Source organism: Dendrobates tinctorius, unplaced genomic scaffold (genome assembly GCF_039654945.1).
Source record: "Dendrobates tinctorius isolate UK_male_01 unplaced genomic scaffold, ASM3965494v1 ptg000019l, whole genome shotgun sequence".
Taxonomy (NCBI): domain Eukaryota; kingdom Metazoa; phylum Chordata; class Amphibia; order Anura; family Dendrobatidae; genus Dendrobates; species Dendrobates tinctorius.
The window spans coordinates 66,964,592-66,987,108 of record NW_027361687.1 but is presented as its reverse complement, the minus strand read 5'-3'; the positions used below and the strand labels follow the sequence as shown (position 1 = coordinate 66,987,108).

Here is a 22,517-nt window from a genome sequence, read left to right as displayed (position 1 = left end):
CCCCTCCCGTTGTTCAGCATGCTGCTCCATTTGGGGTGGTGCTGATGGTGCTGCTGCTGCAGATGTCTGCTGCCTTCTCCTGCTCCTGGTTCTTGGCTTGGGTGGCATGTTGGATGTGGCTGAGGGTCCCATTGTCTTGCTTTTATATATGTCCTGTGGGCAGAGCTACTGAGCATGCTCAGACCAAAGAAACCGGATCCGGCCGCCGGATCCGGCTGTCGCCGGATCAGGCGCATTGCGGCGCTCATAGGCTTTCATTGTATGAAAAAGCCGGACACGCCGGATACGGCGTGTCCGGCTTTTTCGCCGGAGACAAAAAACGTTACAGTAGCCGTTTTTTCCAGACGCCGGATCGCGTCACATTGCCGGATCCGGCGAAAATCGGATGAAACGCATGGCCATCCGGCTCGATCCGGCTCTAATGCAAGTCAATGGGGGGGAAACCGGATCCGGCATTGCATTTCGCCGGATCCGGTTTTAGTCAAAAGCGCCGGATCGCGCCTGACGCCGAAAACCTGATGTGTGAAAGAGGCCTTAGTGGGCAAACTTACAAAATCAGCAAGGGATCAAATAATTATTTACCCCACTGTATATGTGGAAGAAAAAGGACATAAATAATGCTATATACTTAAGACAGAACAGGAGAAAGTATGACCTACCAAATACAGTGAGATTGAACAGTTTACAGATGGTCTTGTCATTGTTTGTTCGTATATCTGCTTTGTAGATGCTCTGATCTTGTGGTGATAAATTAATGATCTGAAAGAATCCGCCAGAGACGATTCTTACTCTTCCTCTATACTGAGGTAACACATCTTTCTCATCAAAAGATTGTCCAGATTTAGCTGTAATGATAACATCTCCCTTTGGTAATAAAATCCAGTTGATGAGTCTGATCCCTGTCTGATTGACGTGTAGAATGACTTCTCCTCTCCCAGCAACAGGTACATCTTCATGTGTACAGGGTTCATCACAGATGACACCTGATATAAAATAATTATATGGTATTAATAGGAGGCTGGACAACTCTAAATATGGATTTACATTTGTTGCACCCAAAATAGGATACAACAGAAAGTTCACTGTTGTCTTTTTAGCACAATTCTCTTTATAGGATCATGTTTTGGACTTAGTAAATGTTTTTGCAATTGATATACTAGGATGCAGATATCTTATGCTGCCATTCCTCCCAACTTTTGAAAAAGGGATAGAGGGACAAAGGCTGCGGTGCGCGCAGTGCGCCGTGGCAAACTTTAGACCATACCCCAACCACACCCATTTCACAACTAGTCACACCCATGTCCACGCCCCAACTGCACCCATTTAGCACTGCTGATCACACTGACTGGTACTGAGGGCATAGTGGCAGGCATTATGGGCAAAGTGGCTGGTACTGTTAGCACATTGGTACTGAGGAAATGAAAGAACAGAGAGAGAAAGAACAGAGAGGGAAAGAAAGAGGGGAAAGAAAGAAACAAAGAAAGAAAAAAGAGGGGAAAGAAAGAGAGAACAGAGAAAGAGAAAGAAAGAGGGGAAAGAACGAACAGAGAGAAAGAAACAGAGAGAGAAAGAACAGTGAGAAAGAAAGAGGGGATAGAAAAAAGAACAGAGAGAGAAAGAAAGAAAGAAAGAGCAGAGAGAAAAAGAAAGAACAGAGACATAGAGAGAAAGATGGGAAAGAAAGAACAGAGAGAGAGAAAGAGGGGAAAGAAAAAGAACAGAGAAAGAAAGAAACAGAGGGAGAGAAAGAAAGAAGGGACAGAAAAAAAGAACAGAGAGAGAAAAAAAGAAATAGAGGAAAGAAAGAACAGAGAGGGAGAGAGAAAGAGGGGAAAGAAAAAACACAGACAGAGAAAGAAAGAACAGAGAGAGAAAGAAAGGGGGGAAAGAAAGAGAACATAGAAAGAAAGAAAGAAAGAAACAGAGTGAGAGAGAAAGAACAGAGAGAAAAAAGAGGGGATAGAAAAAAGAACAGAGAGAAAAAAAGAAATAGAGGAAAGAAAGAACAGAGAGGGAGAGAAAGAAAGAGTGGAAAAAGAAAAGAGACAGAGAAAATGAAAGAACAGAGAGAGAGAGAACAGAGAGAGAGAAAGAAACAAACAGAGAAAGAAAGAACAGAGAGAAAGAGGGGGAAGAAATAAAGAACAGAGAAAGAAAGAAAGAGAAAGAAAGACCAGAGAGAGAAAGAAAGACCAGAGAGAGAAAGAAAGAAAGAAAGAAAGAAAGAAAGAAAGAAAGAAAGAAAGAAAGAAAGAAAGAAGGAAAGAAGAAAGAAAGAGGGGAAAGAAAGAAAGAATAGAGAGAGAAAGAAAAACAGAGGGGAAAGAAAGAACAGAAAGAGGGGAAATAAAGAAACAGAGAGACAGAACAGAGAGAAAGAGGGGACAGAAAAAAAGAACAGAGAGAAAAAAGAAAGAGGGGAAGGAAAGAAAGAACAGAGAGGGGAGAGAAAGAAAGAGGGGAAAAAAGAACAGAGGGAGAGAGAAAGAAAAAGAAAGAACAAAGAGACAGAGAAACAACAGAGAGAGAACAGAGAGAAAAGGAAAGAATAGAGAGAAAGAAATAAGAGAGGGAAAGAAAGAACAGAGAGAGAAAGAAAGAAAGAAAGGAAAGAAAGAGGGGAAATAAAGAAACAGAGAGAAATAAAGGAAGAACAGAGAGAAAGAAAGAAGGGGCAGAAAAAAGAACAGAGAGAGAATGAAAGAGGAGAAAGAAAGAACAGAGAGAAAGAAGAAAGAAAAAGAACAGAGAGAAAGAAAGAGTGAACAGAAAAAAAACAGAGAGAAAAAAGAAAGAGGGGAAAGAAAGAACAGAGAGGGACAGAGAAAAAAAGAGGGGAAAGAAATAAAGAACAGAGAGAGAAAGAAAGGGGAAAGAAATAAAGCGAAAAAAAGAACAGAGAGAGAGAGAGAGAGAAAGAACAGAGAAACAAAGAGAACAGAGAGAGAGAGAAAGAGAGGAAAGAAAGAATGGAGAGAGAGAGAAAGAGGGGAAAGAAAGAGAACACATAGAGAAAAAAAGATTAGAGAGAGAAAGAAAGAGGAAAGAAAGAAAGAACAGAGCGAAAGAAAGAACAGAGAGAGAGAAAGGAAGAGGGGAAAGAAAGAAGAGAGAGAAAGAGAAACAGAGAGAGAAAGAAATAAAGATTCTAAAAAGATACTATAGCAGCCCGGCTCCCATTGTAATACCCACCCGAGCCTCCTGCTGCAGGACATATCATGATCCACTCACATGGCCGACAGCCCCGAGTCCAAGGCGATTCCGCTGCCCACGATGTCGGAGGAGGACACGGTGTGGATCTGAAGCATTCCCTGAAGTGCCTCCATGGTTCCGTCACAATCTCCTCCTGAAATTACCTCATTTCCGGTCAGCTTCCGGAACGTCACTTCCGGTGGAACGTCATGTGCAAATTTTAAAGTGCTCCTCGGAGCTCTGCTGTGTACTCCTGTGTCCGCGGGAAAAGTAACCTCCCGGCCAGGGCAGTGAGGCAGACTCAAAATCGGGACTGTCCTGCAGGATCCATGACGGTTGGGAAGTATGAATGTTCCCCACCATACACCTTGTACACGCATGGCTCTGCATACCTCATACACACACGGTTCCGCTTTTATGCCTCATACACACACGGCTACACTCCGTACACTTCACGCACACACATGGCTCCACTCCATAAACCTCGTACACATGTGGCTTTGCTCCGTACACCTTGTACACATGCAGTCACGCTCTGTACACCTTGTACACACATGGCTCCACTCCTTAAACCTTGTACACATGAGGCTTTGCTCCATTCACCTCGTACACACGCGGCTCCGCTCCATACACACACAGCTCCACTCCATACACCCCGTACATATGCGGCTCTGCTCCATACACACGCGGCTCCATTCTGAACACCCAGTATACACACGGCTCTGCTAAGCTCCATAAACACACTGCTCTGCTAAGCTCCGTAAACACATGGCTCAGCTCTGTACACTTTGCACACACAGGGCTCCATTCCATACACCTCGCACACACAAAGCTCCACGCCAAACACCTCGTACACACACGGCTCCACTCCGTAAAACTCATACACACACGGCTCCGCTCCGTACACCTCATGCACACATACCTCTGCTCCGTACACCTCGTAACCTCTCCACCCCATACACCTCATACACACGTGGCTCCGCTCCATACACATCTCTTCTCCGTACACCTCGTACACACATAGCTCCACTCTGTACACCTCATACACACTCGGCTCTGCTCCGTACACCTTGTACACATGCGGCTCCGCTCCGTACACCCTGTACACACGTGGCACCGCTCCGTACACCTCGCACACACACAGCTCCACGCCATACACCTCGTACACACACGGCTCCACTCCGTAAAACTCATACACACACGGCTCCGCTCCATACACCTCATGCACACATACCTCTGCTCCGTACACCTCGTACACCTCTCCGCTCCATACACCTCATACACACGCGGCTCCGCTCCATACACATCTCTGCTCCATACACCTCGTACACACATGGCTCCGCTCTGTACACCTCATACACACGCGGCTCTGTTCCGTACACCTCGTACACATGTGGCTCCGCTCCGTACACCCCTTACACATGCGGCTCTGCTCTGTACACCCCGTACACACGCGGCTCTGCTCCGTATACCTCGCATACACACATCTCTGCTCCATCCACCTTGTACACACACAGCTCTGCTACATCCACCCTGTAAACCCCTCTTGACCCCACACATAAACTTCCCTCATTCAGCACCTTGACGACCAGCACAGCAGAGTCGTGCATACACTGAGGCCCCTAATCATGTGACCCCTGACTCCTCCCCTCCTGAGACCTCATCACAGGTCCTGTGCCACAGAAGAGAACAGCCTATCCATGCCATTGCTGGCTGTAAGGGGCTACGGTGGGTCTCTGGGAGGGCGAGGATGGGGTGCATGGGGGGGATGTGCGGCTTATCTCCCTGCTGTGCTGGAAAAATAGAGTCCCAGGGGGGACAGCGGGTGGGCAGGGAAAAAACGGAACTGTCCCGCGGAATCCGGGATGGTTGGGAGCTATGTGTTGCTTTGAAGCACAACCTATATATATTTTACGCTGACATGCTCAGGATAATGCTAGGATAACAAAATGTCAAACTGCTAAAGTGAGATGGTGATTGTCAGGAAGCTTCTGGAGAGACATTGTAATGAAAAGGTACGTTTGCAACTGCCCCCATGTCATCCTTGTTTTCTGGACCAGGTTATGCAATCTTACCAGGAAGCTAAATAAGTGCACCCTTGCATCAAAACCTTCATGCCATGGCAGAGCGGTAGTGTCCGCAGAACACACACTTGTTTATTCTCAGGTATATGCCGGCTGGGTGACGTAGTGCACATGCTCTTCTTCTAGGTAGATTCTACCTCACATGGTCACATGGGGCAAAACACATATCAATGACACTGATGTCAATGAAGGGCAGTAAGTACCATGTGGTCAAGTGAAACCAAGTCAATGCAGGAAGACCCAAAAAGAAGACCACAGAGACTAAAGAATGAAAGGAGATCCAGAGGATGGAAGATTTGAAGCAATAACTGGATGAATCAAATCAGAGATAATACACACAGTGATGTCACAGTACAGGGATAATATGTAGGGGGTGTGCAGACGGCTGGTTTGTGCCCTGCATCCTTGTGCATGCCTGCTGGATAAAATTGGATACAATGTGAATATGTAGTTACTGTTTATACTGTGTAAAGTATGTTTGTGAGTAGTAATACGTAACTATATACACTGTATAACATAATGTGTCATGTACTAATGTCTTTAAAATTATACTGTGATAGGGTTGAGAATAGGGACAGTTATTCTGGGTTCACATTAGCGTTCGGGGGCTCTGCGGAGGGCTGTGTACTTTTTCCATCGAGCCCCGCCTACTTCCGCATACTTCTGCATGCGTCCTGCGTACCTATCTTTAACATTGGGTATGCAGGACATGCAGATGTATGTGGATGCGTCCTTTTGACTCGCAAGCCAATCCGCACAAAACGCAACTTCAGCATGTCCTGCATACCCAATGTTAAAGAAAGGTACGCAGGTCACATGCAAAAGCTTGTGGAAGAAGGGGGACTTAACGGAGGAAGTACGCAGCCCTCTGCAGAGCACCAGATGCTAATGTGAACGTAGCCTTGATGACTCAGATAGGTTTAGCATGTAGCATTGGTAAGTGCTATGACAATGTAGTTTGGGGTTAGTGTTAAGGGGGGCACTATAGAGTTAGATGTCAGATTAAGGTAAGAACTGGCTTTTGCCAGAGTAGTAACAGTTAAATGGTTAACCCAATAGGAAGCTAGATGGTGGGAGGAGTTAGCTAGAATTTTGGAGAAGTTCTCTATGAGGTAGACAGTTGTTAGGAGTTGTTGCAGAGAGTTGGAGATAGTAAGAGCAACAGTGGAAAGTTGGAGAGCTGTGTGATGCCAGAGGCTTATCACTCCAGGCCCTACGGGTGGTCAGTAGTGTTGAGCGATACCATCCGATACCGTGAAGTATCGGATCGGATTGGATCGAACCGATACCCAAAAAGTATCGGGTATCGCCGATTCCGATACCGGAAACCCCATTCAAGTCAATGGGACAGAAATATCGGAATTAAAAAAAACCTTTCTTGTACATCCAGTTCGGGAGGGGGGGAAGCGTGTGAGCGGTGCGTGGGCGGACACTGTGCATGTCTGTGTGTGCGAGCGGGGTCTGTATGGGCCTGCCGGGGGTCTGTGCGGGCCTGCCGGGGGTCTGTGTGGGCCTGCCGGGGGTCTGTACAGGCCTGCCAGGGGTCTGTGCGGGCTGCCGGGGGTCTGTGTGGGCCAACCGGGGATTGTGTGTGTGTGCAGGCCCGCACAGACCCCCGGCAGGCCCGTACAGACCCCCAGCAGGCCCGTACAGACCCCCGGCAGCCCCGTACAGACTCCCGGCAGGCCCGCACAGACCGCCGGCAGGCCCGCACAGACCCCCAGCAGGCCCACACAGACCGCGCATCATGATGACATCATTTCAGCAGCCAATCACAGCCACAACACTGGCTCATTGCATTATGGGAACTTCCGATTCCGGTATCCGATATTGTAAAAATATCAGTACTCGGTATCGGAATTCCGATACAGCGAATATCGGCCGCTACCCGATATTTGCAGTATCGGAATGCTCAACACTAGTGGTCAGGCATTGGAGCATGTGTGGATCTGGGCAGCATGAGAGTACAAGCACCTAGGCTTATGGGACACTCCCATAACGTCCGAGTCTTATAGTCTTGACAAGGACTAGCAGCGGCATCCTGTAATTGCGCCCAAGATGGGGAAAGTGGACAGGGAGCACCAGGGACCAGCTAGACCAGCTACTCAGAAAGCTGTGGGATTGGAGACCATGGAGCAGGAACACATGATGTCAGGAAGGACCAGGGATAGCTCAGGAGAAAGAGTATCCATAACATGTGAAAACTGCTGTGCGATGCCTGTATCAAAACTGGATGAGCTGAGTAAAATGTTGTTGAAAATGAACTTGGACTCTGGAAATGTGTGTATGTTGCTGAAAGAAATGGGAATTCTGCAGACTGAGAAGAGCATTGGCTCACAGGTGGGTGAGACACCATGCAAACACAGCACACAGCGGAGAGCCACACTAAGTCGCCAGGGGCGAAGGTCAGAGCAGGGCGCCGGCGAGTATCAGCGGAGGGCCTCATTCTCTCCTTGGAGGCCCGGATAGCATCCTGCGTGCGATCCCAAATGTCATGTGCCTCCATCACCCAGTCTGGCACCCTAGAGTTGGTGAACGACACGGGCATGGGGATGCGCGGATGCTGACCGTAATTTAAGAGGAATGGGGTCTGACCGGTGGAGTCGGCCACAGCATTGTTCAAGGTGAACTCCGCCCATGGCAGCAAGGATGCCCAATCATCCTGCCTGGCCGAGACAAAATGTCGCAGGTATGTCACCAGGGTCTGATTGGCTCTCTCAACCAACCCATTTGTCTCAGGATGATAGGCCGATGAGAGATTTAGCTCAATGCTGAGCAGAGAACAGAGCTCTCTCCAGAAACGAGACGCAAACTGAGGACCCCGATCGCTGACAATCTTATCCGGCATGCCGTGTAGGTGGAAAACATGTTTAATAAACAACGCTGCCAGGCCCCGTGCCGAAGGTAGCCGAGAGAGTGGTACCAGATGCACCATCTTGGAGAAATGATCGGTGACCACCCAAATGATGGTGCTGCCACTGGACTTGGGCAGACCCACCACAAAGTCCATACCTACCATCTCCCAGGGCCTGTCCGCAACAGGCAGAGGATAGAGTAACCCAGCGGGCCACTGTCGAGAGGACTGATTCTGGGCGCAAGAGACGCACGCCTGAATATAGTCCCTGACGTCACGGGCCATATGCGGCCACCAGTACGTTCTCGCCAGGAGTTAGGTTCTGAGTTGGAAAATAGCATTCTTAAAGCCCAGGATGCAGCACCAACCAACACTCCATATGGGAAATTACTTGTGCCTAAAGCCCTGAGGAGAGCTCTGTTTGCGGAATGTCATGAGTCTTGTTTGGCAGCTCATCCAGGGATTGCCGGGACTAAAAAGTCGATCGGTCGGAATTTCTGTTGGCCGGGGTGGCTAAGAGAAATCGTCAAGTGGGTGCGTCAGTGTACCATGTGCGCTAGGTCTAAAGCTTCTCATGCCCCAGTGGCAGGGTTGCTGTGCCCATTAGAGGTTCCTAGTTCCCCATGGACACATCTTGCAATGGATTTTATCACCGACCTGCCAGTCTCTGAGGGTTTTTCTGTCATTTGGGTAGTGGTAGACAGGTATAGTAAGATGTGTCATCTGGTCCCGTTCAATAAATTACCCTGCGCTAAGACACTTGCCAGGGCATTTGTGAAAGAGATTGCCAGACTCCATGGTGTCCCAACGGACATTGTCTCCGATAGGGGACCACAGTTTGTGGCTCGATTTTGGCATGTCTTTTGTGACAGACTTAACGTTCATTTGTCATTTTCGTCGGGTTATCATCCGGAGTCCAATGGACAGACCGAAAGGAAGAACCAGGACGTTGAGCTGTTTTTGAGATGTTTTATAGCAGACAATCAGGAGATGTGGTCGGAATATCTACCATTAGCTGAGTTTGCTCTCAATAATCATACATCTTCTTCGGCTGGGTGCTCTCCCTTTTTTTTGTTGTACTGGGAAGCATCCATCTTTCAGTCCTTTTACTAGGATTGGTGCAGCGGTGCCTGAGGATGAGAGTTTTTCTGGAGATTTGGAAAGGGTTTTGACCAGTGTGCGCCATAATCTGAATCAGGTTAATTGGAGGTCTAGAAGATATTTTGACAAGAAAACAAGGGAGGCGAGCTTTTTTGTTGTTGGGGACATGGTTTGGTTGTCCTCTAAGAATCTGCATTTAAAGATCCTTTCTTACAAATTGGGGCCTATGCTTGTAGGACCCTTCAAAGTGGTTCAGATTGTCAACTTGGCAGCGGTCAGATTGGACATTCCTTCGTCCTGGAAAATTAATTCAGTTTTTCATGTATCTTAGCTGAAAAGAGATGACTTGCCTGATAAGGTGGCTATGCCATCTGTTCCTCCAATTGATGAGGACTATGAGTTTGAGATTTCATGCATTCTTGATTCCAGGTATAACAGAGGAGGCTTACAGTATCTCGTATCCTGGAAGGGTTTCGGTCCTGAGGACAATTCCTGGGTGAAAGCAGTGAACGTCTCAGCCTCAAGATTAATTAAGGCTTTTCACAGGAGATTTCCGAATAAGGCTCGGCCTAGAGAATCCGGGGGATCCTCGTTAAAGGGGAGTCACTGTTAGAATCTGCTCAGTTTGTGACTATCCAGCATTTTCTTGCGGTGTTCTGGCTGCTGGTCTTTTTCCCCTGGTGCTGGGTATGCCTTTGGTCAGGTGATTGTATCACCCTTTATTAACCTGCACTTGTCTCCCATTCCTTGCTGGACAGCAGTGCTAATCCGCTTGAAGTCTGGCTTGGAGCCTTTCTTTGCTTTCTGTGTTTTTAGTTAATGCAGTTCTGGGACCTCTGGTTCTGCTAGTCTTAATTTCTGTTTCCAGTTTGTTTCTGCAGCCTTATCTGTGTTTTCTGTTAGGAGGTGACCCGTTTTTGTACCCAGTCTTTATATCTTTCAGGGACCCCCTTCCCCCCATCTATAGGCCTTCGCATGAGATTAGCCTAGGATCGTCGGTGGGTCTATTCACAAGGAATGGGTCGCCCACTCCATTGTAGGGCATCAGCCTAGTCGCAGTGCAGGGTCAGTTTTCCCCCTCCTACCCTAGTCCTGTGCTGCAGAACCGTAACACCCGTCGTGGCTCCTGTTGAGGGCAGAGCAGAGTCCTGCAATGCGCAGGGGCTGGGAGAGGTCTGGCACCTGCGCACTGCAGGACTCTGCTCTGCCCTCAACAGGGCAGAGCAGTGCGCCTGCGCTGGAGCCACAATGGGAAACAAAGAAGAGGACGTCACCGTTAGAAGATGGGAGGCGCCGGACTGGACCGCGACACCCATCAGACCAAAACCGGACCCAGTCCACCCCTGGGTGAGTATAATATAACTAGTTTTTCTTATCTTACAGAATGCTGTAGATAAGCTCCTGATGGTGGTGCCGGCAGCTGTAACGCACAACTGTGCACAGGGGATGGTGTGCAGGGGCAGTTCCCCCACCCCCGACGAGCGTCGTTTCGCAGATGCTTCTTCACAAAAATCATGGTGGTATATCAATTGTTTAGTGCTGAGCTCACTCCCCAGTATTGAGTAGCAAACATTGTCTTGCACTACTAGTGACATAATATAACCGCCTCATTTATTTCTTTAAGGGCACCCAGATATATTTTTTGTACTTCATTTATTCTCTGTTCTTGCTGCTATATACTTGCACTGTGCACTTTAGCTATTTGCTTGTTTATTTATATTCCTTTTTATCAACTTAGGATTAATTTAGACGTACCTACAACATTGTGCTGATATGTCAACAAGTTGATAAACTAGTGCTGGGCACAGCCTCCCCCTGCATTTGGAGGTTCCCCCTTTGTCTTTTGTCTTTTACATAACGTATTTTACTTATTTATAAATAAAAATATATGTTTTAAATTTAAATCTTCTTCTCACTTCCTTCTTTTATGGCACCATACCATTTAAGAATATGTTATAATGAAACTCTGGATGAGGTGCAGTACCTCTGTGGCGACTGAACCCTCAGGGGCACCACATTAGTATGAACACTCCCACAGGGTGACAGCTTTGCTGTGCCAAACACAGAAGCTGTGATGCTTTGCATGTTTTGACACATTTCTATCACTGCCAGCAGTTACTTTATCAGCAGTTTCTGTAACTGTACCTCTTTTATGGGATCTGATCAGATGGCTAGCCGTCTTCCTTCATAATCACTAACAAGCCTTGGGCACCCATAACCATTTTACTGGTTCACAATTTGTTCATTGTTGGATCACTTTTGATAGCTATAACTACTGCTGTATGCCAGGAACACTCCACATGATCCACTGTTCACTCCCCAAAAGACTGTCATATACCAAGAACACCAGAAAAGACTTGTGGTATATTGGGAACACCCCTCAAAATATGTTGTATACTTTGATCACTACACAATACTTGCCGTATACAATGAACACCCAACAAGAACCGCTTTATATTGGGAACACCTTACAAAACCTACCAAACAGGGAAAACCACAAAAGAACTGTTGTATACTAAGAACACTCCACAAGACCCGACACATCCCACAACATCTGCGATATGCCAGGAACACCCCACAAGACCTGCTGTATACTGGGAATACCCCATAAAACCTGCTGTATACCGGGAACACCCCACAAGACCTTCCATTTACTGGGGACACCACATAAGACCCGCCTTATACAGGGAACATCCTCAGAAGCTGCTGTATACCGGAAACACTCCACAAGACCTGCCATATACAGGGAACACCCCACAAGACCTGCCGTATACAGAGAACATCCCACAAGACCTGCCGCATACAGGGAACACCTCACAAGACCTTCATTGGTGCTGCCTGTTCCATGGGCAACATAAATTAGAAACTGACTGTGTTATTGGAACTGTGTATATTAGCAGCTTCTCACCACCTTACTCCCATTGACTGACAGTTTCCTCTCTAGAAAGAGACCAGAGACATCAGTCATGGCAGGGGAGTGAGGTGTGGAGAAGCTTCTCAGGCTTTCAGACTAGTAAACTGAGACATAAAGTCCTTGACAAGCTTCTAAAAGTATGTTTTCTCTTAAATGCTGTAGGAAAGCACAGGAACACAGGATGCAGTGATGAGCAGGAGTCAGATCAAGAGTTAAAGGGGATTTATTACAGGGGATACTCCATGCAGGGAGGTTATTGGTAATGAAGGGCGTGAAGGCAGAACGCATAAAACACAGGGGAAACAATAAGTTAGCTAAGTGACTGGCAAACTTATCAGTCTGAAGTTTTCGGTGTGATGCCAGTTGGTGATTCCACAGTGGTGCCGAAGGAAGTGCGGAAAGTCTCTGGCTTGGTTCAAGGGTAGGCCACGCGCCCACATTGATCTGCGGAACAGTATGCGCTGTCAAGTCTGTCCCACAGTTAGGTGTAGGCATGTAGTCAATGTCTTTAAGGTCAGAGGGGGTGTCCGGCAGCGTTCAACAGTCAGGAATGGTATCCAGGAGTCATCTCACAGAGAGAAAATTAACTGTCTCCTTCTGTGTCCTCTGTCTTCCTGCCTAATCCCCTTGGTTCCCACGCAGGGCTTGGACTTTATCTGTCTTTATATGTGCAATGGGCAGGTGCGCTCAGTGACTATGACTTAGTGGTCTCACCCACGTCTACCACCCTGTGCCACTTTGTTACACTTGAAGTAATGGATCAAACCCAGCAGCCCTGCAGTTACGGGACTGATTGAAAAGACTCCCGGGATTTGTGGACTTGTGACAGCTATGAAAGAGGTAAAGATGGTGGCTGACAGTTACTTTAATATGGGGCCAAACACTGACAAGGAGACCGTGGTCAGTGGCACGAAAATGAAGGATAGTGCCGCCTTTCGTGGGTGTCAAGGAAGAAACTTGGCGCCAAAAGGAAGGAGGCCACGTCCCTCTGTGAGTAAGGTCCGTCCATGCAAGGCGGGCAAAGGAAAGGCTTCCGCCCATGCAACAGAATGTGAGGAAACAGGTGGAGCAGTCAGAAGAGATTCCGCCCACGAACAGGAGGAGCCCGACAGTGCCAGACAGCATGACGAGAGATGAGACGCCATTGCTGGATACTATGCAGAGGCGCAGCATGTCGTTCCGTGGCATCATCGGCCGCCAGGACTGGAGGCGAACTGTGGCCTGGGCAGAGACGGGCCTGCGCTTTGAGGCCCTGGTGGAATAATGAGCTGGAGGAATGGCGTCCTTTCTGGCGACTGGGACAACAGGCGGTGGAAGACGAGGAAAAGGTGGGACCCGAACCTGAAAAGGCCCAGAAGACTTTGGAGGTTGTGCTGAGGGAGTTCGTTACAACGGCGGTTGCTGTCTCCCGCGGCCGCAGAAGAAAATTGTCACCAGATGCAGCGGCGATGAGTAGGGGACCCGTGTCCAACCAGATGGCCACACCTCCTTCTACACATTCAACTCCCCCGGCCTCGCCATCATCGCCGACTCCCACTGCATCGCCTGGCGTATGCCTGGAGTGTGCTCTCCCGAGGAGGCCCGGTGGATCCAGGGGGTCATTCAGGAAAAGAAGTGGTGTGAATGCCGTGTTGTACAGGAACCAGGTAACCAAAGGCGTTATTAGGTACTTTGAGTCCACAAGAGGCTATGGATTCATTTTGGAGACCGGAACTGGAGAGAAGGTGTCAGGACTTTACTTGTCTATCCCACTTTAAAGTTCTGGTTAGGAACTTTCAGCTCTCTGGTGCCCCCCCTTTACCCTCAGGTCAGTCAGGGAACTGCACCTAGCATAAGTAGTCACCACAAGCGCTGCCCTGCCATGTACTGGCTATTGGGCACTCTGCAGTGAGGGTGGTATGTATATTCCTAGTCTCGGGCTGGAAATGCACACATAAACCTCTGTTCCATCACAGCCATGGCCTCCCAAATCCCCCAGAACGCTCTGCTGCCACCAGCTCCTCGTTTGACATTAAAACCAATATCTGGTCAGGAGCCCACTCACAGTGTAGCCCAATTTAGTGCGGAGGATGTGGTGGTCTGTTCTTAGAGCAAGGAAAACAAAGCTAGCACATTTTATAGATTTACTCCAGAAAATATAGGCAGTGTTTACAAAGATACAAAAGATGTTACAAAAGAGACAAAATACAGTATATACAGACAGTTAGAAATTAAAGGGATTAAAATAAGAACTTATGGTATGCCGTGTGAATGAGGGGGGAGGAGAATTTTCCCAGAATGAAGGGTTCAAATGCACAGCTGGCTGTAGCTGATTCTCCAAGCAAAAGACAACTTCCTAATCAAGCGTCCTAGATTTATACCTTTCCCTTGCTGACCTCACTGGGGGCTGAGCTAGAGGATATACACCCTCTTTTAAAAACTTCTTAAAAATGTCTATTTGTCATAACTCTTGGTGGAAACCTCAGAAAGAGACGACAGGGGTATCATTTTTTTTTTCTTAGTACAACATTATCTTTCATTCAAGACCTGACATGACGTGTCTGGATAGTGGGGGCGGGCAGAATTCTGTTTCTCGGTTTCTGGCATCCGCATAAGCTACAAAATGCTGCTGTGAATAGCTATAATTATGCAGATTCTGTAAATATATTTGTCCTGCCCCTATGAACATTCTCTGTTGTTAAATTTGATCTTGAATAGACAAAGAACCATGTGGGTCCTTGGCGGGAAGAACTGCTCCTAACCATTAATAAGTGGCCAGCTGCTGTGAGAAAGGTAGGGGTAAGAGGAGGATAGATTTACACACAGGCAGACTGGAGGAAGGACTGCAGCATGAGAAGCTCAATACTACACTGCACAAAAGTAATGGGGGGGCAGCATGTCCTTCACAAACCGAGGTGATGCAGCAGGAAGTTCTGGATAGGTGCTTTGGTTATTAATGCAATAACACATATTATCCTGACACCTCCCCTTTTTGGACTGCGCTACAGAGGCAGGACCTCTCGGTATTCCTACATGCGCGCCTCCACGGGCTCGCCCTGCTGGGATAACCCATCTGCATTGCCATGCTCGCAGCCCTTTTTGTGTTTATTGGTAAAGTCGTACTGCTGGAGAGCAAGGTTCCAGCGTAGCAACCTTCCATTGGTACCAGACACGGTGTGCAGCCAACTGAGGGGCTTGTGGTTGGTCATCACAGTGAAGGGGCACCCGTACAGGTAGGGCTGAAAATGTTGCAGGACCCAAACCATGGCCAGGCACTCCTTCTCTATGATGGAGTAGGCCACTTCCCTTTGCAGGAGCTTCCAGCTCAGGTACAACACGGGGTGCTCTTGGTTCCTGATCACAGTACCGAGGCCAAACTCGCTGGCGTCGGTCTGTGCTAAGAACGGCCAACTGCTGTCGACTTGCCTTAGGATAGGAGAGCTGCTCAGGGCTGTTTTCAAAGCCCTAAAAGTCACCTCACAGTCGTTTGTCCAGTCGATTGTATGGGGTAGTTTTTTACTGGTGAGGTCCATCAAGGGCTTTGCAAGGCTACTATAGTTTTGTACAAAGCGCCTATAGTACCTTGCAGTGCCCAAGAAGGTCATCACCTGCTTCTTGGTCCTGGGGGTGGGTCAGGACATGATAGCATCCACTTTCCCAGGCTCTGGCCTCATAGAACCTCTGCCTACCCGTTGCCCCAGGTAGTGGACCTCGCTCATGCCCATCTAGCCCATCTAGCACTTTCCCGGCTTGATGGTCAGGCCAGCTTGGTGGATGCACTTGAGCACCTCCTGGAGATGCTGAAGGTGATCCTTCAAGGTGGTATCCCACCGCGCACCTCTTCAGTCCCTGCAGCAGGTGGTTGACCATCCGCTGGAATGTGGCAGGAGCATTCTTCATGCCAAAGGGCATGACCGTGGACTGTCACGGGGGTGATAAAGGTGGACTTCTCCTGTGCCTCGGGGCTCAGGGGAATCTGCCAATATCCCCAACTCAGATCCATAATGGATAGATAGCACGCGCCAGATAACCGCTCAAGCAGCTCCTCGATGAGTGGCATTGGGTGCGCATTGGAGGCTGTTAAGGCATTGAGCCCCCTATAGTCCACACAGAACTGAGTGGTCCAATCCTTCTTTGGCACTAGGACTAACGGTGAGGCCCACATGCTCTTGGACCACTTAATCATCCCCAGCTGCAACATCTCATCAATCTCCTGGCGCATGATGTGCTGCACCTCGTCCGACTGCTACTTCAGTCCTTCCAGGTCTGTTGGTAAACAAGGCCCAGAAGGGTTCTATCATGGCTCGCAACTGCGACCGCTCAGGTGTGTATAGCAAGGCGCTTACATCCACGTCCTCTATGGACCCGTCGGCCTTAGCTTGAGCCAACATGTCCAGAAGTGGGTTTTCCTCCCCGTCCTTGGGCAGGTTGCAGACCGGTAGGACGCAGGCTCCATGTTCTTGATGAGCTTTCATCATATTGACATTGGAAGGCCTTGCGCCTACCATGAGCGTGGTCAAGAATGACCACATAAGTGACTGGGAAGAGCTGTTGGTGTATGACATACGGGCATTCCCAAGCCGCCTGAAGCTTATCCTTTGATATGGGGACCAGCACCCACACCTTCTGATCCACCTGGTAGGTCCGATCCTGGGCGTTCTGGTCATACCAGTACTTTTGGTCAGCCTGGGCCTGCACCATGTTGTCATGTACCAACTGCATCAAGGTCTGCATCTTGTCACAGAAATGCGTGACATACTCCAAGATGGACACTTCTGAAGGGCTCGGCTCTTCTTCTCAGGATTCCCTTACCAACCCAAGGGGTCCTCGGACTCACCTGCCGCACAGAAGCTGGAAGGGGGAAAAACACCGTCGAGGCCTGCAGAACCTCTTGGTAAGCGAATAGCAGGTGTGGGAGGTAATGCTCCCAGTCGTGTCCTTGGGTCTCAACCAGCATTTTTAGCATCAGCTTGAGGGTAACGTGGAAGCAATCACACAAACCATTGGTTTAGGGCTGATACGTGTTCGATATCAGATGCTTCACCTGCATTTTTTTACAGAGAGCCTCCATTAGGTGAGACATAAATTGAGTCCTCTTGTCAGTAAGCATCTCCGTGGGAAATCCTACTTGTGAAAAGATGGCCAACAGGGCAACTGCCACCTTATCTGCACCAGTTAAGGACAGAGCCACTGCCTCTGGGTACATCTACCACAGTAAGGATGTACTACTTTCCAGAGCTGCTGGTATGGCCAGTGGTCCCATAATGACCACAGCGATCCTCTGGAGAGGCAAAGAGATCAAGGGAGCTTTGGGAGAAGGCCCGACTTTCCCACTTTTTGAAAGGTGATACAGGAGCGGCAGTAGTTCATCACATCCACCCCCCATTTGGGCCAATAGAAGTGTTGACACAGCCGGGCCTTAGTTTTGCTGATCCCCAAGTGTCAAGCAAGTGGAATCTCATGGCCAATCCGTAACAACTCACCCCTAAATTGGTAGGGGCTGACCAGCTGTCTTTCCAACCACTCCTTTTGGGATTTACCAGGAACAGTTTGCTGGTACAAACTCCCTCGATCCCAGAACACCCTCTCCAAATCAGTCTCGGAGGTGGGCGTCTCGGGGAGGTTTCTCAGTGTCTCCAGGCTAGCATCTGAGTGCAGAGCAGCCTGGAACTCCTGGCTGGATGCAGCCAGAAGTGACGTTAAAGTTCCTTCCTCGCGGGGACCATCTGGGACCTGCTCTGGGTACACCTCTGGTTCAGTTGTAAGGTGTTACAGAGACTTACCTATGCCCCAAACATGTCCCAGCTAAGTAAGGTTCTAATCTATATATATATATATATATATATATATATATATATATATATATATATATATATATACACATACAGTGCCTTGCAAAAGTATTCGGCTCCCTGGAACTTTTCAACCTTTCCCCACATATCATGCTTCAAACATAAAGATACCAAATGTAAATATTTGGTGAAGAATCAACAACAAGTAGAACACAATTGTGAAGTTGAACAAAATTTATTGGTTATTTTAAATTTTTGTGGAAGTTCAAAAACTGGAAAGTGGGGCGTGCAATATTATTCGGCCCCTTTACTTTCAGTGCAGCAAACTCACTCCAGAGAGTTCATTGTGGATCTCTGAATGATCCAATGTTGTCCTAAATGACTAATGATGATAAATATAATCTACTTGTGTGTATTCAAGTCTCTGTATAAATGCACCTGCTCTGTGATAGTTTTAGAGTTCTGTTTGAAGCACAGAGAGCATCATGAAGACCAAGAAACACAACAGGCAGGTCTGTGATACTGTTGTGGAGAAGTTTAAAGCCGGATTTGGATACAAAATGATTTCCAAAACTTTAAACATCCCAAGGAGCACGGTGCAAGCAATCATATTGAAATGGAAGGAGTATCATACCACTGAAAATCTACCAAGACCCGGCCATCCCTCTAAACTTTCATCTCAAACAAGGAGAAGACTGATCAGAGATGCAGCCAAGAGCCCCATGATCACTCTGGATGAACTGCAGAGATCTACAGCTGAAGTGGGACAGTCTGTCCATAGGACAACAATCAGTTGTACACTGCACAAATCTGGCCTTTATGGAAGAGTGGCAAGAAGAAAGCCATTTCTCAAAGATATCCATAAAAAGTGTAATTTAAAGTTTGCAACAAGCCACCTGGTAGACACACCAAACGTGGAAGAAGGTGCTCTGGTCAGATGAAAGCAAAATCGAACTTTTTGGCAACAATGCCAAAAGATATGTTTGGCGTAAAGGCAACACAGCTCATCACCCTGAACACACCATCCCCACTGTCAAACATGGTGGTGGCAGCATCATGGTTTGGGGCTGCTTTTCTTCAGCAGGGACAGGGAAGATGGTTTAAATTGATGGGAAAATGGATGGAGCCAAATACAGGACCATTCTTTAAGAAAACCTGTTGGAGTCTGTAAAAGACCTGAGACTGGGACGGAGATTTGTCTGGCAACAAGACAATGATCCCAAACATAAAGCAAAATCTACAATGGAATGGTTCACAAATAAACGTATCCAGGTGTTAGAATGGCCAAGTCAAAGTCCAGACCTGAATCCAATCAAGAATCTGTGGAAAGAGCTGAAAACTGCTGTTCACAAACGATCTCCATCAAACCTCACTGAGCTCAAGCTGTTTGCCAAGGAAGAATGGACAAGAATTTCACTCTCTCGATGTACAAAACTGATAGAGACATACCCCAAGCGACTTGCAGCTGTAATGTCAGCAAAAGGTGGCGCAACAAAGTATTATGTTAAAGGGGCTGAATAATATTGCACGCCCCACTTTTCAGTTTTGAATTTCCACAAAAATTTAAAATAACGAATACATTTCGTTCAATTTCACAATTGTGTTCCACTTGTTGATTCATCACCGAAAATTTACATTTGGTATCTTTATGTTTGAAGCATGATATGTGGGAAAAGGTTGAAAAGTGCCAGGGAGCTGAATACTTTCGCAATGTACTGTGTATATATATATCTAATATATAAAGCTCGAAGTGTGTATGTATGTGTGTGTGTATGTCCGGGATAGGCATCCGCACCGTCGCAGCTACAGCCACAAAATTTGGCACAGTCGCACGTCTGGACCCCGAGAGCGTCCTAAGCTATGTTGTGAGGCGAAATTTCAACCCCGCGCGTTCCAATTCACCAAACAATTTTGCCCCTGTCTGCATACTGGGGAAAAAGTGTGTGCACGTCAAGCCCCGCCCCTCATTATGATGTCATAATGCCCATATTTGCATACTGGGGAAGCAGTGTGTGCGTATCAAGCCCCGCCCCTCATTATGATGTCACAATGGTTGCCATGGTGACGCTGATGTCATCATAGGTTGCAAGCCCTGCCGCCGCTCATTATGATGTCATAATGGTTGACTATGGGATGGAGGATATGTATGACGGGTATATGGGCATTGGACTATGGGATGGAGGATATGTATGACGGGTATATGGGCACGGGACTATGAGATGGCGGATATGTAATATGTATGATGGGTATATGGGCACGGGACTATGGGATGACGGATATGTATGATGGGTATGTGGGCACGGGACTATGGGATGGAGGATATGTATGATGGGTATATGGGCACAGGACTATGGGATGAAGGATGTGTGATGGGTATATGGGCACTCGGCTATGGGATGGCGAATATGTATGATGGGTATATGGGCATGGGACTATGGGATGGTGAATATGTATGATGGGTATATGGGCATGGGACTATGGGATGAAGAATATGTATGATGGGTATATGGGCATGGGACTATGGGATGGAGGATGTGCGATGGGTATATGGGCACTCGACTATGGGATAGAGGATATGTATGATGGGTATATGGGCACGGGACTATGGGATGGAGGATGTGTGATGGGTATATGGGCACTTGACTATGGGATGGCGAATATGTATGATGGGTATATGGGCATGGGACTATGGGATGGCGAATATGTATGATGAGTATATGGGCATGGGACTATGGGATGGAGAATATGTATGACGGGTATATGGGCATTGGACTATGGGATGGAGGATATGTATGACGGGTATATGGGCACGGGACTATGAGATGGCGGATATGTAATATGTATGATGGGTATATGGGCACGGGACTATGGGATGACGGATATGTATGATGGGTATGTGGGCACGGGACTATGGGATGGAGGATATGTATGATGGGTATATGGGCACAGGACTATGGGATGAAGGATGTGTGATGGGTATATGGGCACTCGGCTATGGGATGGCGAATATGTATGATGGGTATATGGGCATGGGACTATGGGATGGCGAATATGTATGATGGGTATATGGGCATGGGACTATGGGATGGAGAATATGTATGATTGGTATATGGGCATGGGACTATGGGATGGAGAATATGTATGATGGGTATATGGGCATGGGACTATGGGATGGAGAATATGTATGATGGGTATATGGGCATGGGACTATGAGATGAAGGATGTGTGATGGGTATATGGGCACTCGACTATGGGATGGCGAATTTGTATGATGGGTATATGGGCATGGGACTATGGGATGGAGAATATGTATGATGGGTATATGGGCATGGGACTATGGGATGGAGGATGTGTGATGGGTATATGGGCACTCGACTATGGGATGGAGGATATGTATGATGGGTATATGGGCACGGGACTATGGGATGGTGGATATGTATGATGGGTATATGGGCATGGGACTATGGGATGGAGGATAATTATAATTTGCTATAACTAACCACAGTTAGTTACTATGCCCGGGCAGCACCGGGCTCTTCAGCTAGTGTATATATATATATATATATATTATGTATATTGTAAAGTACCTGATTCTGCTATGTATGTGTATATACATATATATATATATATATATATATATAAGTGTTGTGTAGATAGGGAAAGTGAAGTTATAGGGTTAGCCACTAAAGGGGGACATAGTAAGATAGGAATAGTAGCTTAGAATATCAACTAGTAAAATTAGGAGTGGCCAACTGTGGGTGAGACAGGAGCATTTCCTGAAAGTAGTTAGTAGGGCCAGGGAGCCCAGACAGCCCAGTAGGGCCAGTCCTGTAGGGCCTTTTGGCCCGGGCAACACAGTGGCCCCGTAATGTTATAAGCTAGGAGCCAAGTCGTCCAGAGCTTGGGAACCAAAGGACACAGCAGCAGTGGAATGCAGGGCAGCAGCAAGATGTGGCAGCTTACTACATGGGCAGATGCCCTTATGTCTGGGGCGAAATGGACAGGGGAACTCTTGAAGGTAGTAAAGCTGGACAGAAGGAATGCTGCGGTACCGGAAGAGTCGGTATGACCCGGAAGCATTCTAGAAGAAGTAGGGATAGGCACAGGAAGAGACAAGGATGTGTACTATGATGTTCCCTGTGATGTTGCTGTAACTGAGCTGGCAGTACTACGAATGGTTTCAAGTAAAGTTGTGTGTTACAAGTTGAAACTGAACTCTGTCTCTTTTTGTGTGAAACTAGCAGGAGTGAACTCACAGCAGACCAGAGGGGACCCTGATGGTTCAGAAGGAGTTACAGAAGGTATGCTGCAAAGGGGACATTGTATATATGTGTCGGGTGGTCAGGGTGCGCCTAAGCAGCTATCATTGCAGGCCACAACTACGGCTCTGGCACCCCTCACACGGTCATCTCTCTGACTGAGGGGGATCCAGAAGGCATGGCATTACCTTCATTCTGGGCACGCTGCCTGCGGTGACAGCGGCTATGTAGGCGGTCTCCCTGGGGATTACCACAATCCCATCAGCCTGCTCGGCTATGGGTACTACCTCCTCATTCACTCCAATACTTCAGGAGCAGTACTATATATGGGGCAGTTGTCTT

At 47.7% G+C, this 22,517-nt stretch overlaps 1 protein-coding gene across 1 annotated transcript in view; it reads right to left on the bottom strand.

Annotated features, from left to right (window-relative positions):
* Positions 1-22,517, bottom strand: part of LOC141083026 (SLAM family member 5-like) — a 151,887-nt gene that overhangs the window by 120,808 nt on the left and 8,562 nt on the right. The window contains exon 2 of the mRNA XM_073567171.1: positions 660-983. Coding sequence (XP_073423272.1) covers positions 660-983 — 324 coding nt within the window. The remainder of the gene's footprint in view (positions 1-659; positions 984-22,517) is intronic.